Source organism: Triticum aestivum, chromosome 5D, assembly GCF_018294505.1.
Source record: "Triticum aestivum cultivar Chinese Spring chromosome 5D, IWGSC CS RefSeq v2.1, whole genome shotgun sequence".
In the NCBI taxonomy this organism is placed as follows: Eukaryota; Viridiplantae; Streptophyta; class Magnoliopsida; order Poales; family Poaceae; genus Triticum; species Triticum aestivum.
Genome location: NC_057808.1, coordinates 542,231,475 through 542,250,114, shown reverse-complemented (window position 1 = coordinate 542,250,114; position 18,640 = coordinate 542,231,475). Strand labels below are relative to the sequence as shown.

At 42.0% G+C, this 18,640-nt stretch overlaps 2 protein-coding genes across 2 annotated transcripts; one reads left to right on the top strand and one right to left on the bottom strand.

The window, feature by feature from the left end:
- Nucleotides 1-364: 364 nt before the first annotated feature.
- On the bottom strand, nucleotides 365-7,700 carry LOC123123660 (protein GLUTELIN PRECURSOR ACCUMULATION 3). Its single transcript, XM_044544219.1, has 16 exons — nucleotides 7,462-7,700; nucleotides 7,270-7,367; nucleotides 7,003-7,141; nucleotides 6,888-6,916; nucleotides 6,664-6,760; nucleotides 6,524-6,579; nucleotides 6,297-6,404; nucleotides 5,551-5,607; nucleotides 4,776-4,867; nucleotides 4,070-4,154; nucleotides 3,316-3,468; nucleotides 1,981-2,075; nucleotides 1,673-1,855; nucleotides 1,481-1,584; nucleotides 869-938; nucleotides 365-765 (listed from the first exon to the last, which is right to left on the bottom strand). Exons 1-16 carry the CDS (start codon nucleotides 7,545-7,547, stop codon nucleotides 706-708), a joined length of 1,512 nt encoding a protein of 503 aa, XP_044400154.1. The 5' UTR covers nucleotides 7,548-7,700; the 3' UTR covers nucleotides 365-705.
- Nucleotides 7,701-10,695: 2,995 nt separating this feature from the next.
- On the top strand, nucleotides 10,696-17,453 carry LOC123123659 (acyl-CoA-binding domain-containing protein 6). The gene is made up of 17 exons (XM_044544217.1): nucleotides 10,696-11,062; nucleotides 11,159-11,229; nucleotides 11,479-11,542; nucleotides 11,623-11,697; nucleotides 11,844-12,053; nucleotides 12,172-12,249; nucleotides 12,594-12,704; nucleotides 12,786-12,852; nucleotides 12,962-13,023; nucleotides 13,847-13,986; nucleotides 14,470-14,596; nucleotides 14,676-14,790; nucleotides 15,766-15,854; nucleotides 15,932-16,015; nucleotides 16,097-16,249; nucleotides 16,498-16,653; nucleotides 16,957-17,453. Exons 1-17 carry the CDS (start codon nucleotides 10,919-10,921, stop codon nucleotides 17,218-17,220), a joined length of 2,010 nt encoding a protein of 669 aa, XP_044400152.1. The 5' UTR covers nucleotides 10,696-10,918; the 3' UTR covers nucleotides 17,221-17,453.
- Nucleotides 17,454-18,640: the final 1,187 nt, after the last annotated feature.

Genomic DNA, 18,640 nt, shown 5'->3' with positions numbered 1-18,640 from the left:
TCTCCGCACTTTTTGGGGGCAAACACAGTTTGCCTAGATTAGTTGTGGCAAATTTATTCATCAACTTTCTTTTTTGAGTAACCTTCATCAACCTAATATGACCTGAGCTTCAGACGTTGTGGTGGATCATGAATCTTTTGGACCCGACTGTCACCAAATGAGCTGTAAATAGATGTCAATTTTGCAACCTCACCAGAATTAAAAAACACGATCCAAGTTTTTGAACCTACAAGTCAACGGTGGTGTGGATCTAGAAAATACACTATTCTCTTTTGGTCGATGTGAAGTCTATGATAAGTATCGTTGTATCTTCTGTCCAACACCGTGACAAACATGTGATCGCATATGTAAAAAAGATGGTGGATGAGAATTAACTTGTTCCGTAGCTCCATGGAGCTCTTTATTTTGAAAATTTTAAAATTACATTTGTACATCCAAGAAAATAAAAGAAGATTCTAGCTTGTACATCAAAATACAACCATTATAGATCATGGCATTTGTTTTCTATGCATTTCCCAAATACAACATTTCCTCATCAATTTTGCTCATCAACGGTCTGTTTGCTTGCCCTGGGGCCTAGGTGGCTGGGCCATCGTCCTTCTCGCCCTGCGCATCGGAAACCACAGAAGCAGATAACCGATGGTCGTAGCACAATGGTTTTAGCCCAGAAGCACCAACCAGGCAAAATAGTTGTGTGCCCCTCTCTCAGGTGGAAAGCAGAGTTCTATACTCGCCCAGCAAGATGGGGATGTCATCCATGCGCAACTGAAGTGTATAAGAAATACAAAGCACTGGTAAGTAGGAGAAACTGGTAAATGAGCATGCTTCAGACAATGAGGAGTAGATGTCGCCCGTGGAGCTCATATACCTGCGAGGCATTTTTCAAATGGAAGAGGCGGCGATCTTCCCTTTCAAGGAATGCCGGGGATGGGCTTTCCCTGCATCCATTTAGTGATGGGAATGAAAATAGTCAATGCGAAATACTCATGGCAAGACTTTGACAATTATTAGTTCCTGTGCTATCGTTTCTTCAGATATAACAAGCTCTGACCATGGCTGGGTTGCCCGTACAGCCGTACTCAAATTTTAGCCAGTAAGTCCACTAGTCTGACTGAAAAAAAGGCATATTCCACTTTCGATTGTTTTTCGCTTTTCCTTTTGAATTAAGTATAAATGACATGAAAACATGCCTTTAGTTACATGATAAAACACATAATCCACGTGATGAACTGGCAACATTTTGTTTTGCATAATTCCAGTTCATTGTGTGTGCAAAAGACAACAAAATGGATGAATGGATTAATATCTAGCAGTTGAAATTATTATCATGACAAGAAGAGAATAATAATAGACCAGAGATGGAACTATCTGCAAAGTCGTGTCATTGTTTCACCGTATTGTTTCTTGATTTTATGTAGAACTGAATGCTTAAAATGTGTAAATAATAACGCAGAGGGGGGATGGAGGAATGAAACCATACACAAAGCGGCGAATAATGAGACGTTGATAGTCCCTCAGCAGAGGGCCTAGCTCCTGGAGCTGTATTGAGCTGGATGGAGAACTTCTCCAATGATCACGAAGTGCCTGTACATCATATATATACAATAATGTCCCATTTCCTTGGAAGCCAACACAATTTCAAAGGATCGCAGAAAAGGAAAGATATCAGCACCTGAATACATGCAAGCTGGTCGGTGGTAGGAAGTGATTCACCAATGAGCCTAGATGATAATTCCATTAGTTCTTTATCGTTGATTTCGTCAACAAAACTTGCTGAAGGTTCTACATAAAGTGGAATCCCCAATCGTTTGGCCAACTCCAACATCGGAGATTCATCAGATTGTGATTCTGATTCCTGCAATAATCATATTCTTTAGTGATTGCAAGGTTCTAAATTCTAATGCCACAAAAAAAATCGACATTGATTCTCATTTTACTCCCCACAAAGATCTTCTGAACTTCAGGTGTATGCAAACATACCTTCAATGCAGACTGTTGGGCATCACCAGTCACAGTGCTATGGTTGCTGTCTGAACCAACACTAGGAACCAAGTCCCGCTTGGCAATAGGATCATCTGAACATCAATCGTGCAGAGTTTATAGAAGCAGAGATTATCTTTCTCCATTAAGCATTACAGAGTGTAGATCAGAAGAGTTTACACAGCAAAGGAAAATATCTAGCTAGTGTTTGGCTACAATCAGAAAAGGAAACAGATGCAAACATAAACAATAACTGCTAGTCATAATTATGCATATAACCATAAGCTCTAGCAATTTCCAACACCTCTAGTTATAAGTAGCAAATAATATCAATAACTGAACTGAGTCAGATGAATTCCTTTTCCTTGGCAGTTTTGTAAATCGACAAAATTCTTCTCACCATTCACCAGTCATTACTGGAGAATGTGTGGACGCTAAGGGTTAATTGGGTATTGACTGGCAGAATATGAGTCAACACTAACAGCTCTACATATTTCACCGTATTCTTATAATTTAGTACTGACACATGTAAGAACTCAAGTATCTAAGCATGAGTGGTCCACAAAACCCTGCAAGCATCTTATTCCAAGTCTATTTCTTGAAGTTTCAAGGACCAATATCTTTATTGGTTCATCGTGTGTATCACTGGATGCAGGTGCCGGGGGAGAAATCTCTTCGATTAACTAAAACAATTTGGTTTGCCTGTGTGAAGTGTGCAGCACATTGGCTGCTTATACAAGTACTAGCAACCCAAGTTATGTTCATCTTCCATCCCTAAGGGTTAGTACAATTCACTGGTCCTGTAGATTTAACACATTGTGCAATAGCCAGCTTAATTTAAACATATTACTGTCTTAATCGGTAACTGGTACATATAGTCGAGGCATTATCTTAGCAAGTATAAGCATTATAGTTCTTTGTAGGTAACATTATCCACCAAATGCCCCTATTGATTACTTATTTATACGATGCTACAGAGATGGATATGTACACCGTTAGTAGGGGAAACATATGTCACTTCTTGAAGTACTCTACCAATATGCTAACTGATAAACTTCAGTAATCTGCTTAAAGACAATAAATTGATTTATTCTTAGTTATCTGTGCATACAGCTAAAACAACACCTACCTATATGATACTGATGGAGTAGAAAATATGGCATCTGTTGAGTGTAATAACTAGATTATAGGTCAAACCACAGGCCAACATATGATAACATATAATATTGCTTCTAAAAGCTTTTACGGTTTGCTGTTTGCACGATACAAATTAAAACTTCAAATCTCCAAGATATCAATATATATTCTTTTTTTTCAGATGTGATACTAATATACCTTCAGGAACAAGCCACCACAAATCGCCAAAGGTATTCTTTCCATCAAAGCCACCAAATAAAAGAAACCGAGGCCCTATGCAAGTCATAGAATGATATGCCCGAGGAGGGGGTGGCTCATTACTTGTTGGTAAGCGCTTCCATTGAACAGAGACTGGGATACCAAAGTATTAGTTAGCAAAAATAGATACAATGCCGAAAATTCATACGCGATGCTGGTTGCTCTAACAAAAGAACAGTAATTAAAGGAAGACAAATCAAAGCAAGAACAGTAAACAAAATGGTCAAGATGTTTGTTAACACGTACAAAGTTCTAGTCGTAAGAAACAGGCCAATCCGTCTGAGATGACATTTTGGATGTTATAGATTTTACATATATCATTACCTACACCTGTATGCACAAACACACGCAGATCTGGAGTGGACACATGCTGCATGTGCCACCCAGGACAGCATAGACATATGATGCACCTGTGCAGAATGAGTGGACGCATGGCATTTATCCTAGCTGTCTGTAGTGTTTCAGCAAATTCATAGTACTAAACAAGCTAGATAATTTTGGGTTTGGGCTAAGCTGGTTAATTATGGAATCACATTTTAAATTTAATTACCAGGACGCGGTATTTTGTTTCAGAGAACCATCTATGTCAATAATACGATAACACGATTTGGTGTGTTCAGTTGATAACAAAATGCAAACTCATGCTCAATGCCCCCAAAGTGGATGTGCAGGAAAAAATATCATTTGAGCTTACCCCTGTCTAAAATAACACATTCGTTGTAGTACACATCATATCTACTTAGCCAACCGCCAGTTCCATGTCCACCAAATAGCAAGAGCTGACAGAAAGATCCAAGATCTATATGTTGTTAGTAATGTTATGGGATAACCGAAACTGGACGAGAAAACCTAAGATAAGCCCCAAAGAGGAAATTCTTTTCTGATACATTAATTCTAGCTGTAAATTGTAATAGACTTTTTGTTTCAGGTTCCAAGAAAAGAATGCTTTTATTATTATTTCTAGATCACTAAATAAACTTCCTATTATGTAACTAAAAACAAGGGAGCAAAGGTTTGGTAGCTAAGCCTTGTTTCACCAGACCAGAGCGAAGTTTAAATCAAAGCTAATGCATCACACAAACTCATATCTAAGTGGATACTAAATATTAACAAATAATTTTCCACAGAAGACAAAACAAAGTTTATTTAATTGTCTATCCAACAAAAGTACGCCCGAGGGCCATTATATGCACGTTCATAGGACATTAAGCTTTGCTGAATAGAAGCTTGACATGATAGCAAACAACCCGATGATTAATAGGTACCCAAGATTAATATTGATTCTAACAGAATAATCAAGTGAAATCAACCTTCCAAATATGTGATAGACACAACAGAGATATCAGCTGTTAATACTTAGGCAGTTGGAGAAAAAAACATCAAGGTTTCAGATTGCATACATAAGGTCCACCAGAAGTCACTGAATGGCCACATCGTGCAGAGGGAGATTGACCTGGCAGCTTTAATTGTGTCCATCCTGGTGTCTCATTATCTCCCAAAATCAACAATACCAGGTTCAGTAATAGCAAATTTACAAATATTGCAGTAATCTCTAGCTTCGATTTGCAGTGAACCATTACTTAAATCAACTAAGAAACACAACTTCATACTAAAACGCAAACAACTGTGCGATAACCACTGCAAAAGGGCTAAATGAGAACAAACTCTGTATAAATAAGCATGTGAAGTATATATTAAAAAAAAGGTGAACCCCCACATCCCTCAGTGGAATAGGATAGCAAAATAATACCAATGAGCCATCTCAAACTCCATTTCCTTCAAAAAAGCAGGAGTGGACATACAAGACAAAGAAGATGTGAATACAATACACTGGATAGTGTCCTTAATATGTATATGTAAATATTATAAACACAGCTATGTAACCTCCACCGATCATGACACATATTTGCATAAAGAGTCCTGCTATACATATGACATGTTCCGTCCGATCCTTGTCCGACACACCAGATCAAACCAACCGTGGGGTGGAACCAAAGCAGCACACCACTGGATCTTGCATCCTACCCAGATCGGACCAGGAAATGTCGTACGTGCAATAGTTCCACTAACTGTCTAGACAAGAAGTTCTAAGTGCACTACGAGTTTTGTTCATGTACTGATGTACTCATCAATTAAGATCTTTAAAGCCTTTAAACAACAAATAGGAAGAGATACCTTCTTCAGTGATACCCTTTAAAGCCCAGAGATCACCCATTATCGGCCCAGTTCCACCTGTTGGAAGGAAGATATAAAGTAGTCAGGGGTAGGATTTTTTAGACAAAAAAGTTATGCAACTCACTATATCATCCAAATTGTCAGTGCACTAAAAATTATACTCAGGAATAGTCTGATACCCAGCAGGAAACCTACAAGCAAATCGAATCGCGCGGAACAGTTACATAATAGCTCTTCAGAAATTAACAATTATTCAGGGAAAAATATAAATAATCAATAAATAATCCGTAATACACATAGACTAACTAAATGACAATAAAGGGTTGGTGCTGAGGAAAAGAGCCTAGCTCACTTGGGTGGGAGTGGATGTACAATCCCACCACCTGGTTCGAGTCCCCATGAACTCCAATTTGGCTTCCTATTTGTTATGTTTGTCGGGGCCTCCCTTGCAGTTTTCATTAGAAAAAGGGGTTGATACTGGCACTGCTCTTAAAACTTTCAATGTTGAAGTTATTCAAGTGCAACAAAGCACTTTAGTTTCAATCATCTTTTATGTTTGGTGGCTATTTACAAAATAAATCAGAATTATATTTTCTAGTGTCAGCCAGCTTTTCAAGGTTGGACCAGGAAGGCATGAGGAGTACTACTGGCTTGTTGCAACATATGAAATGAGACTTAGCCAGTCATCTAAGCTAACATGAGCTTTGACAGAGCCCAAGAAGAACCAAATTAAGGAATGGCAATACCTCTGCCTCCAAATATAAGCAGCCTCTTCTCAATCATAGTGGCAGAATGTCCGCATCTTGGAGGTGGCGCTGATCCAGTAACTGCTAGTTCTGTCCACTCAAGTGACACTATCCAACAGAAAATACATAAAAGATTATAACAAAAGTAAAATAATGAATGATCAACTTATTCAACAAAATACATTCAATGCTCATCACAGCTTGAATAAAGGGAGCTGTGAGCTCACTTGTGTCCATGACATATACATCAGACAGCCACTTTTTGCCATCCCAACCACCATACCTGAACAAGGATGAACAACATCTTATTCACAGGTGATGAGGCACGGTAATGATGGGTGAAGCTTGTAGGGAACAAATCACTTACATGACAATTTTTCTGTTTCCTATGGCTGATGCGGCAGCAAACTCCCGGGGAGATGGCAAATCGCCAAAGCCAGTCATCTCCGACCACTGCCAAATGTCTGAACGCAAAAGAAGCACCGAGACATATTGAGAGTGCTTAGTGGTCGCTGAATCCCTGGTACAATTTGAAACAAAACGAGCATAACAGGGGATTCTAGAAAGGGTCGACGGAACGGAGGGCTTTACCGGTGTCGAGCATCCAGAAGTCACCTAACCTGCGAGGCAGACACCGGAACCGTAAACAAGGGACAATGACAGGCTGCAAACTCTAATAGACAGAGGGCTGTGCGCAATGGCGAACCTCTTGCCCCCGGAGCGGCCGCCGAAGATAAACATGTTGCAGTCGATGACCACGGCGACGTGGAAGGCCCTCGGGCTGGGGCCTGGCTGCCCGTCCGGGCCGCTGCCGCTGCACTCCGGCGTGTACCATAGCCTGTTCTCTGCGACAAGGGGATCGGGCACGCGAGTTTAATTAGACAGTGGCAGAGCAGAGAGCCGACTCCCATTCGGGTGGAGCTGAGCTTCCGCGGGCGGCGCAGGCGAAGCGAGTGGTGGGGGCGGGATTTACCGACGTCGTAGACGGCGATGTCGGCGAGGAAGCGCTTGTCGGCGAACCCGCCGAAGACGACGACCTTGGACCCGCCGATGGCGACCGCCGTGTGCCCGCTGCGGGGATATGCGCCGGCTCAGTTTTCAGGCCGGAGAGGATCGGGGGAGCGAGAGATCGGCGGCGAAGGACGGCGGGGCCGAGATCGGTTACCTGCGAGGGGCGGGGGCTTGGCCGCCGAAGTCGGAGGGGACGGCCCTCGCCCAGTGCATCCGCGTCGGCTGCAGCTGCTGCATCATCCCTCCTCCACCCCCGGTGGCGCGGTCGGCGGCCGTCGCGTCGCCGGAACGGGGGAGCAGCGGCGTGTAGACCCCTTCGTTCCCCTTCTTTCTTTTTTTTTTGAAGCCTTCGTTCCCCTTCTGACGGTGGGCCACTGTGCCCGGCCTGTGCCAGCTGACTTTTCACACCGCCACCTAGGAAGACCCCGCTGCTGACGTGGCCGGCTATATTCAAATCAAACTTTCAAACCGAACCAAAATCTACATTTACAGTTGAGTGGCCGATTTTGAGAGAGGGGGGAGAAGATGGAGGCTGATGTATCGACAATTTTTTATTTCAAGTGATCTAAAATGTGCCATTGGTTCTCATCAACGGGCGAAAAGGGAGGACAATATTGAAGTTGAAGGAATGAGTGAATCCTGAACGGCATGGTGTGCATGATTACCGTGTGATTTTTTGAATAGTGGGGGATGATCGATCATAGGTTGTTTCTGCGGAAATTAAGGAGACAAATCATGGACGGCCTCTTTATTTCAAAGAAGTATTATAAGAGTTTAAGCTAGAAAATTCTACTTCGTGCAACATGCTATGTCCATCTAATATCGTTCTAGTTCTATGAAGAAATCCCGTAATTATTTCTGTAGATTACTCTAAATGAAAGTTCATGGCAAGGGTTTCCTCATATCTAACCTCATGAGATGATGTAATCAAATACGACATGCAATATGACAATGTTGCTACTAACATTTCGAAAAGCAAGGATGTGCGGTCCATGATTCACGGAAGCGCACAACTTAAATCGTCACACTCAACGAGAAAACCCTCGAATAATCAAATGTGTTTAATATGCCTGGTGTGAGCAACTTGAACCCTACCATGCTACCATATCTGAATTTAGTCATTTGAAGTAACACTTTAATTTTCTCTCATCGTTCATCTCATCTGAAGTTTTATTCGACATACTTAGGTGTTAGTTGGGATTTAAATTTTAAGCTTGCGCGAGCTATAGAGCTTAGTCACAATTATTATAGCCACTACCAAGGTCTAGGCTCACTTCTCCAACATAAAAGACCGATGTTTTATTTTCTGGACGATTCTCCGCCACCACGTCACTCGACCCATGTGTCATGTCCACGTGGCCACCCCTCGTCCACCTCGGGCGGCGTTAAAGGAGTGACTGGTCGAGCAACACTTGTTACAAGCTCATATGTGTATGAAACATTAGGCTAGCAAAACATACCACATCACAGTTTTAAAGTGGGCAAGCAAGTTTACATCAAGCTAAAGCCGTATGTGCAAAGTTCTACGGCCCAACGTGCTTGCCACGAATTGTCTTTCGGGTATTTTGGGCCTTTTTCCATGTTTGAGCTCGTATTGGCCAAGTCCCTTACAGATCGATTTGCCTGAGGCTTTGTTTTTCCATCCGATTTTCACGTCTCGCAACTCCAAAACTCTGAAACCAGGTGTCTTTGCCTCCCCATCTCCATGCATCAAGAGATGCGGGTGTGTTTGGTTGCATTCTCATCTCAGCATAGTTGTTCCCTCTTCATGCATGCTCAACTCAACACCCCTCTTCATGCATGCTCAACTCAACACCCCTCTTCATGCATGCTCCTAGTGTATTTGTGCTAAGCTAGTGTGGACTCATGCACCCTCCATACACTCTACCAAACACCCAAAAGTGGGTCGAGAAGGGAACTCTTGGGCTCATGCACTCTTCATACACCCTACCAAACACACCGGCCGGTGGTTTTCCTCCTTTTCAAAAAAAAGAAAAATCTCCACCTTTAGACACGACCCAATTTGAGATCCATGTGCAACCGACATTCGACACAAAGTTAAACTAATTGAGTTATAGAACAAGTTTTGGTGCGTCGGTCTGGTTATCACACGAATTCCACCCGGTGAGACCATGAATAATTGCAAGCCTGGTTCCCATGTGCTGCGGCTTGTGGACAAGCCAAAACGCAAGAAGGACAGAGTGTTAGCACCACTACTGCTACTGGATGTGAAGCCCAAGAGCAGCCCGACCCATCATCAAATAAGGCCCAAGGTCATCGCAAGAGATAGAAGAAGCAACACCAGAGTCGCTGGTCCGGAGTGGATGAACATGCTTGCGGCAACATAAGAAGCTCATGATCCAAGGCAATCGTCATGGAAAATCGATCACGAAACGGAAAGGACAATGACTACCTACTCCCACCTGGCTGTCAACACTACCCTGCTTCTTCCCGTTTTGCACGCTTCTGCTTGTACCTAGACCTCAGATTGTATCATGAATCCTCCTCGAGTGAATTGATGGAAGAACTAGCAAATAGTACCTAGCATCTTCAATGCAGGTGTTAGTTGGGGACTTTCGATTTTAACTCACACAAACTATAGTAGAGCTTAGACCTCCTTTGGTTCATAGGATATGAATATTATACGAATAGGAAAATCATAGAAAGCGAGATGACACGTTATAGAAAAATATATGTTATTTGAGGCATAGGATATGATATTTTCCATTGTTTTTGAGTGTGACAACTGATAGGCAGCACAGATGATTAAGGCGACTGGTCTGAATTGATCCAAGCATGCTATGGTGGTTGCGGAGGTTAAAAATCTTCTGGGTAATAGGAAGTGTTGTGTTACTCGTATTTCTGGAAACAAAATAATGTTAGTCATGTGTTAGCAAACTTTGATAGAACGGAGGACCGTACTGTGGTTTGGCTCCGCTCTGGACCTGGTAACATCCCTAGTTTGTGTACAGATGAACTCTTGTGCTCTTGAGTAATACAATCCTTTTATCCATGTAAAAAAAAAAGAGAGATGTTATTTGATGCATATGATATGATTTTTTTTTTCATTGAGTCAAGCTAATATTTGTTCTCCTTTGAATTGTGAACGGTTGATTCCTACATAGGAATATCAAACCCATTCCCACAAACCAAAGAACTCCAAAGAAACTTTTCATTTAGTATTTCTATAAAATTCTCTTAGTCGATTCTTTTACACGTGCTTGTAAGGTAGTATTTCCAACGGCCCTGGCGCCAGCGAGCGAGCAAGCAACCCCGGCGACTCTGCACCACCACGTCATTCGACCAACGTGTCACGCCCACGTGGCCTCCCCCGTCCACCTCGGCGGCCGCGTTAAAGGAGCGTCGCCTCGGCCCGCCCCGCCACGCCAACGAAGCGAGCGTCGGATCGCCGTCTCCCTCCAGATCTCCGGAGACCCCCTCCCCACTCCCATCCCCGCGCCGCTGACCCCCGCTCCCATTCCCCCCACCCGGCGGCGAATAAGCTGAGGCGGGGCTGCCCGCAGCGAACCCTAGCCGCCGCCCGCCCGCCTCCAGCCGGCGCCGGCGCGACGGTCGGCGGGAGATCTCGACGAGGGAGATCCAGCAGGGCCATGGCCAGCTCCGGCATCGCCTACCCCGACCGCTTCTACGCCGCCGCGGCCTACGCCGGCTTCGGCGCCGGCGCCCCCTCCACCGCCGCCATCTCCCGCTTCCAGAACGACGTCGCCCTCCTCCTCTACGGCCTCCACCAGCAGGTGACGACCTAGGCTAGGCCCGCCGAAATGGCGGGGATCAGGGATCGGGAATTCGGGTTGGCGGCGACTGACCTCGTGGTTTTCGTTTCGGCGCAGGCGACGGTCGGGCCCTGCAACGTGCCCAAGCCCAGGGCGTGGAGCCCCGTGGAGCAGAGCAAATGGACGAGGTTGGTGTCGCCGAGCCCGACTCCCGGCTTCCATCGAGCTTACGCCATGCTGCCGCAAAGGCCGCAACTCCTAGCTAGATAGTACAATTTCCTATATATGCCGCAACTCCTCGCTAGTTTCGTGGTTTGGCCTTTTGGAACAATTATCTATCGATATAGATAGATGCTCAGTGAACACCAATTTAGCAATTGCCATGTGCGCGCACTTGAATTGTTGCTGCTTGCTTAGTCATACTCTTGTGTTTTCAGCTGGCATGGGCTTGGAAGCATGCCGTCCGCAGAGGCGATGCGTCTCTTTGTCAAAATACTGGAGGTATGGCTAGTTACATGTTGCTCTTCAGTGTGTTGCATCTGCGCTAGTGTTGTCTTGACACATTGATGTTATGGTGGCAGGAGGAAGATCCTGGATGGTACTCTAGAATCCCTGAGTTCATCAACCCTCAGCCTGTAGTAGATATTGAAATGCATGTAAGTCACATCAGATAATGTATTTGGGTACATATATCCCAAGTATATGTTGCTTCTCTGTTGTTTGCCTGAGTATTCTGAATCCACCTTATATATCCTTGAACTTTTTGGTTTATCAATAAATTATCTGTATTTCGTTTTACAAGAAACCAAAGGAAGAGCCGGACATCGTACCGGCTTTGACAAATGGAACTGGAACATCATCAATTCCAGAACCCAAAACCATTTCTGAAAGCGGAAGTTCAGTGGAGACACAAGACAAAGTTGTTATTCTGGAAGGTCTTAGTACTGTCAGTGCTCACGAGGAATGGACTGCATTGTCTGTTAGCGGCCAGCGGCCTAAACCCCGCTATGAGGTGAGCCATGTGTTCCCTTGCCTCTTTATTTTCAAACTTGTAGGGTTATTACCCTATCTTTTGTTTCTGTTTGCTATATTTACTTTTGTAGCATTGATGTGAATTTTGGCTGCTGCAGCATGGGGCAACTGTACTACAAGACAAAATGTATATATTTGGTGGAAACCACAATGGGCGTTATCTTAGTGACCTTCAGGTTGGTGAAGCTAAATGTGATAATGCAGCATGTCATATGTATGCGTTCTAATTTTTTGTTAGCTTGGACATGGAGGCATATGAACAAATTTTGTCGCACATTTGTCACCAAATCATCCTTAACCAAATGTTTTTTCTGTACACACTGCTCTCAGAATTAGCGATTCATTTTTATTCATAATCCCTAAGCTAGATGATCTTACGTAATATTCGTTCGGTGCTGAAGCATGCCCTGTGAGTATGTTGTAACAATGCATGGGGACAACGATAGTTTTTTCTACAGAATTAAGTAACACCGACTCAATGCTTCTTGTTTTTCTTTGCCACAATTTGTGCCAACCGCAGGTTTTGGATCTGAAGAGTTTGACTTGGTCCAAGGTTGATGCCAAATTGCAAGCAGGAACATCAGATTCAGCTAAAACAGCACAAGTCTCTCCATGTGCTGGCCATTCTTTGGTAAATTTTACACAAATATGTAATAGCTCCCGCTAATGAGTATCGTTCACCTGATGCTAATCCCCCACTACCACTTTGTAGATATCATGCGGTAACAAATTCTTCTCTGTTGCTGGGCATACAAAAGATCCATCTGACAGCATTACAGGTTTGCTAAAAGTCACTTTTCAGTCTGCATAGCGCTGTGATGTAATCATATCTAACATCTGTGAATATTTGTTGATGTTGTTACTATGTTTTTGGTGTTTTTATGCTAGTGAAGGAATTTGATCCACATACTTGTACCTGGTCGATTGTCAAGACTTACGGAAAACCACCGGTAATAATTTTCTTCAACCCATAGATCTCTGATCTCTCTTGTCCTATTATATCAGTTATAATTGGAATGACATATTTGTTTATTGTTTCACTGTCCTTTGATAAGCATGTCTTAATGGTTTCTTCAATTGGCATATACCTTATTTGTTCCGAGAGTTTACTTTAGTTTAACAAAGTATGCTGTGCCTTAAGTAAGGGCTAACACACTATTATATGTGGTATAGTTAAGGTTCAAGAGTGTTGAGTTATGTGCAGTTCTAATTTTCTCTTGCAACTATGAACTTGGATTGATCATTATAATAGCCTTCAGCTCATGTTCTTTTAACTTTGTGGCCAAGTCCAGAGAAGTCTTCGATTCGTTCAAGCTGAATACTTGCAATCTGCAACATAGTCCAAAGAGCATGCTCTCAGCTTTGGAATTATGAAACATATTGCATATAGTTGCATAGATGTATACAATTTTTGGGGGTGACCAATTCATTCGTAGCTTATGCGGTAGTTTTTGTTCAGTGTTAGCGGTACCAGTATCAAACTTGAGGCCATCTTTCACATCATCAAAATATATGTATCATGTTTACAAGAAATATTTTGACTCGGTCCATTTATGATACTAAGTGAGGGCATTTTATATTTTGCACCAAAATCCGGAGTATAATACTAAGTTCATGGCCATGTCTAGTTTTATTGTTGCAATAATTCTCCGGTGCTTGCTGAGATGACACAAACACCCTTAAGTGAATGAATGATACAAAATCTTGCTAAATACTAAATTGGCTAATTAGTTATTTAAAGTATATTACTTATGCGAATTTCATCTGCTGCAGGTTTCTCGTGGAGGTCAGTCAGTGACTCTTGTTGGAACAACTCTAGTCGTGTTCGGTGGCGAAGATGCAAAGCGATGTCTTTTGAATGATTTGCACATTCTTGATCTTGAAACCATGACATGGGATGATGTGGATGCAATGTGAGTACTGGAATCTCTATAGATCTCTCATGCATAATCTTTGTGATATGTACTGTTCATTTGGTGACATTGTTAGCTTCATCGTATCTGAACTACTGTTAAGTGCTACTAAAATTTAGTTGGAACACGTAGGTCCTTGTGTGCATTTGTTGCCTTTCAAGTTATTTTATTATGATTGAAGCTTCTTTTCCTAGTGAGATGCTCCATAAACTTAGCTTAAAAGCTGTTCAAGTAGATTACTCTTCATGTTAAATAGTTCTGAACTGAAGCGCTTAGTTGGATTATTACTGGTTTACTACTTATTTTTTCTCAATTAGATGGGACTGATAGAAGTACTAAATTGATTGAAAGAGACAAATGAAATGAAAGGGAAAAACAGAGAAGGCATATTGGATGTGAAATTTGAATCTTGTTCTGGACATCGAACTTGATATTACTGTATGTCTGGATTCAATGTATTCTAATGTTTGCTTTATGTTTTAGAGGCACCCCTCCTGCTCCTAGATCAGACCATGTTGCTGCTTGCCACGCTGACCGCTATCTTCTAATTTTTGGCGGCGGATCTCATGCGACATGTTTTAATGACCTACATGTCCTTGATTTGCAGACGGTAAGAACAAATTTCTTGCTGGGACTCTGAAGATTAATTCATTGCCTGTGATTGTTAAGTTCTAATGTTAGAATCGCAGATGGAATGGTCAAGACCCAAACAGCAGGGCCCGATTCCAAGCCCACGAGCTGGTCACGCAGGTGCAACTGTTGGAGAGAATTGGTACATTGTTGGTGGTGGCAATAACAAAAGCGGTAGGTTTTTAAGTGCCTGATCTTATGTACGTTCCGGCTCTTATCGTACGATATTAGAAAAACCCTAGATTGCCTCAATACGGATACACATATCAGTATTGGGGTGATACAGATACGTAAATACGTCATTTCTGAAAAGCGCCAATACGAGGATACGTTAGACTATTGTTGAAAACAATATAAAAATATGTTAACAATTAAACATCAAGCCATTTACCATATATTTAGTCAGTGCAGTCCATTAGCTTCTGTCTTCTTATCCATGATTCCAACAAAAGCAAGAACCAACAGATACGCTAGTTGCTGGAAGTATCGGTGTTTTCTTGGAGAAATCTTTATGGCTTTCAGTCTATATTTATATGTTCATATTACTAGTAGTTTTTTACTTCCTGAGATAATTTCCCCAGTTTAATTTGTTAAGTGCTAATTGGAGGTGCTGCAAGAGTTATGGGAGGCACAGTTTCCTTAAACATTCCCTGCATATAGAACCAAGACAATTCCTTGTGCACCTCAAAACTAACTCAGCAGTTGAATATGCTGAATTTAGGTATTGGCTTGCAACTTGGTCCCTCACTTACGAGATGGTTTCTCACATTATGTTGAGAAATCACAATGTCACATAACCTCAGAAAGTATTCTGCAAAATCTCATTCAAATCCACAAAGCAGTGGCTCAAGCACTTGTCGTCTTGAAATGCAAATTGTATTGTCTTATTATTTTCCTTTAAGAGGATTAAGATAACACACATCTTTGTTAATGCAAATTGTATTGTCTTATTATTTTCCTTTAAGAGGATTAAGATAACACACATCTTTGCGCTTAAGTTATCACTCATCTTTGTTAACATCAGGTTCTTGTCAAGTCAACACTTCTGTTGCAGTTAGGCAGCGTTTTCGGGCCGTCAATTTTAAGTTTACCTTTAGTTTATTTTGATTTATGTTTGCATTTAGTGATCTCATGCATTTGTCCTTGCAGGTGTCTCCGAAACACTTGTGCTTAACATGTCAACTCTGGCATGGTCGGTTGTTAGCACTGTAGAAGGACGTGTTCCTCTTGCCAGTGAGGTATTCCTCTTGAGCAATTTGTTAATGTTGAAATGATTTTCTTTTGGTTGGTAACATTTACATCCTATTATTTTTAGGGCATGACTTTATTGTATAGCAATTATAGTGGAGAAGATTATCTCATTTCTTTTGGAGGATACAATGGACGGTACAGCAATGAGGTGACTGGCATTTTATTAATCATCTATATGCCTGGAAATCGCTTTCAAAATTTCAATCTTTTGTTTTACTCTGCTGGACAGGTGTATGCTCTTAAACTTAGTGTAAAGTTAGATTTGCAGTCGAGCACAAAGGACCAACCCACCTCAGATAGTACGTCTAGGGTGCTGGAACCTGAGGTTGAAATTTCTCAAGATGGGAAGATACGGGAGATTGCCATGGACAATGCTGATTCGGTAATGTTTCTCTCTAATATCTGGAACTACCTGGAGCTGCCTATTTTGACCTAACTTGAATACAGCAGAAAGCATTTGTTGAATCTGGGTTACTGTAGAAATGCCGTTTGTACAAATTTAAACTAGAGGGTGCAGCTATTTTTTTTGGGTACATATGCACATTCAACATTATTTGATACAACTTTCTGTTATTTGGAAGATGTACTTGAAACTGACTTTATACGTCATTGTGTTGTGCTGTGTTTCAGAAAAACAGAAATGATGAAGCAAATGAACAACTTTTGGCAGCCCTTAAAGCTGAGAAAGACGAACTAGAGGCAACCCTTAACAGGGAAGGACTGCAAACTGTACAGCTTAAGGAAGAGATAACTGAAGCAGAGGCCAGAAATGCTGAGCTGACAAAGGCGAGTCTTGTTTTCTACTCCCTCCGTCCCATAATATAAGAACGTTTTTGACACTAATGTAGTGTCAAAAACGTTCTTATATTATGGGACGGAGGGAGTATCTTCCAGTTGCTCAATTTCTGCCCCTACGTACGGCATAGTTAGTTTGTCTGTCCTTTTGTCCTGCATATACTGTCTTTGAATCAATCAAGCTATGAGTTTTAGTTTGTATATGCACAATAAATAAGAGAAGTCTAAACCAGTAAACCACTTGTACTGTGTGGATCCTTATTTTTGCGCATCTATGTATGTAAAACCGTGTAGGAACTTCAAGCTGTCCGTGGGCAACTTGCCGCTGAGCAGTCGAGATGTTTCAAACTGGAGGTGGACGTGGCGGAGCTGCGGCAAAAGCTTCAGAGTCTGGATGCACTGGAGAGGGAGGTGGAGCTCCTTCATAGGCAGAAGGCGGCTTCCGAGCAGGAGCAGGCGGCGCTGGACGCCAAGCAGAAGAAGCAAGCTGGCTCGGGCGGCGTGTGGGGCTGGCTTGTCGGAACCCCTCCAGACGATGATGATTCCGAGTCGTCGTGATAGGGCAGGCAAATTCATTCATTCATGCTTCTTTCTCCTTCTTTAGCCCCATACATATATACTATATATACACAGGCAGCGATCAGTTGGTATACTTGCTTGTACTCTACATTAATTCTATTCTACAGACAAACGTACTACTACTTGCCATTTGATGATTTGTCCGCCCGGCAATTTCTTCTTCTCTATTTCATTTGAGGACCAAGCAATAATCTATGTGTGTGTTTCCTTGCGATGATCGAGCATTAGTTATCTGGTAAATACGCAATTTCATTTGAATGTTTGTGTTTCTGCATAAAATTCTCACTGGTCCGCTCTTATCATCAGGGTCCTCACATTGAAGTTGTCGGTTTTTTCTTTTCACTTATTCTTTTACTTGAATTGTTAACTTTCTCTTGGACTATATATACATGTCCATGGCCAGAGTGACCACGAGCGAATGGAGTATGATTCTTTTCAGGCAATTTGGAACTCTGCTTCAATAACGGTGCCCTTGAATATGCACCATGAAGTAGGATAGCTCGTAGTTATTATGGATTTGTAAGTAGGAACGAGTGACTTGCTAAGCCTCCTAATGTTCAAATCGTGCTACTCTCACAAGAAAATCTACTCCGCCATACATAAGTAGGAGTAGGTTTTATGTTGATATAATTTCACATTACACATGGTTGAAATATACTCCTCCATACCAAAATATAAAATGTTTTTTTTTTTTGAAGGAACACAAAGTACAAGGCAAGCTGGACTCACTAGCGACAAGCTTTTTTTTTACATCGCTAGGAAACGGATCAAGCCAAATCTGACAGCTTCTCCACTCCATACATACACCATGAGCAGCCAAATAGTGTGTAGAAATATTACAAGCCCGTGGGCAGGTTTCTACTGAGCTGATTGTATCACTGCTCTTGTCTCTTTAAACAACACGCCTAGGCTTGAGTAGTCATACAAGTCTCTTGTTATTGCCTGCCTCAGAACAACTGCATAGTCGCTAAGATGACTTTTTGGCACCCCATGCTTGACGCTTCGCTCACAACATAGAGCATGCCTAGAGCTTCAACTTGTAGTGGTTCAGCAACATTTTCCGAATTCCCTGCTCCTGCAACTAGTGCAGTTCCATGATCATTATTTTTTATAGTAAAACCCCTTCCTCCTTTGCAAACAGCTGAGTTAGATTGCCTAGCTCACCAACAGATGTTGGCAGTTCAGCATTGAAGTTGTTCTATGATATATCAAGTTCCTTCAAACTTTTGAGATTAGGGTCTGAAACTTGGTTAATTAATTTCTTCTGCTTAATCCTAGAACAAATTGGATCGATTTTTGATAAATCAAATTCAATTAAGATAGCAATTTCCGAGCTGTATGAGGTAGGGAACTCTGATCTAATTGACTACCTAATTAATTTTAAGGACATCATTGGGGG

What these genes read in the sequence shown, in the direction of transcription:
- LOC123123660 (XM_044544219.1), bottom strand. Translation starts at nt 7,547, where the DNA reads ATGATGCAGCAGCTGCAGCCGACGCGGATGCACTGGGCGAGGGCCGTC. An exon ending in GCTTATATTTGGAGGCAGAG is followed by an intron (nt 5,608 to 6,296) that starts GTATTGCCATTC and finishes TCCTTCCAACAG; the next exon opens with GTGGAACTGGGCCGATAATG. An exon ending in AAAGGGTATCACTGAAGAAG is followed by an intron (nt 4,868 to 5,550) that starts GTATCTCTTCCT and finishes TGATTTTGGGAG; the next exon opens with ATAATGAGACACCAGGATGG.
- LOC123123659 (XM_044544217.1), top strand. Translation starts at nt 10,919, where the DNA reads ATGGCCAGCTCCGGCATCGCCTACCCCGACCGCTTCTACGCCGCCGCG. An exon ending in TCTACGGCCTCCACCAGCAG is followed by an intron (nt 11,063 to 11,158) that starts GTGACGACCTAG and finishes GTTTCGGCGCAG; the next exon opens with GCGACGGTCGGGCCCTGCAA. An exon ending in GTGTTCCTCTTGCCAGTGAG is followed by an intron (nt 15,855 to 15,931) that starts GTATTCCTCTTG and finishes TATTATTTTTAG; the next exon opens with GGCATGACTTTATTGTATAG.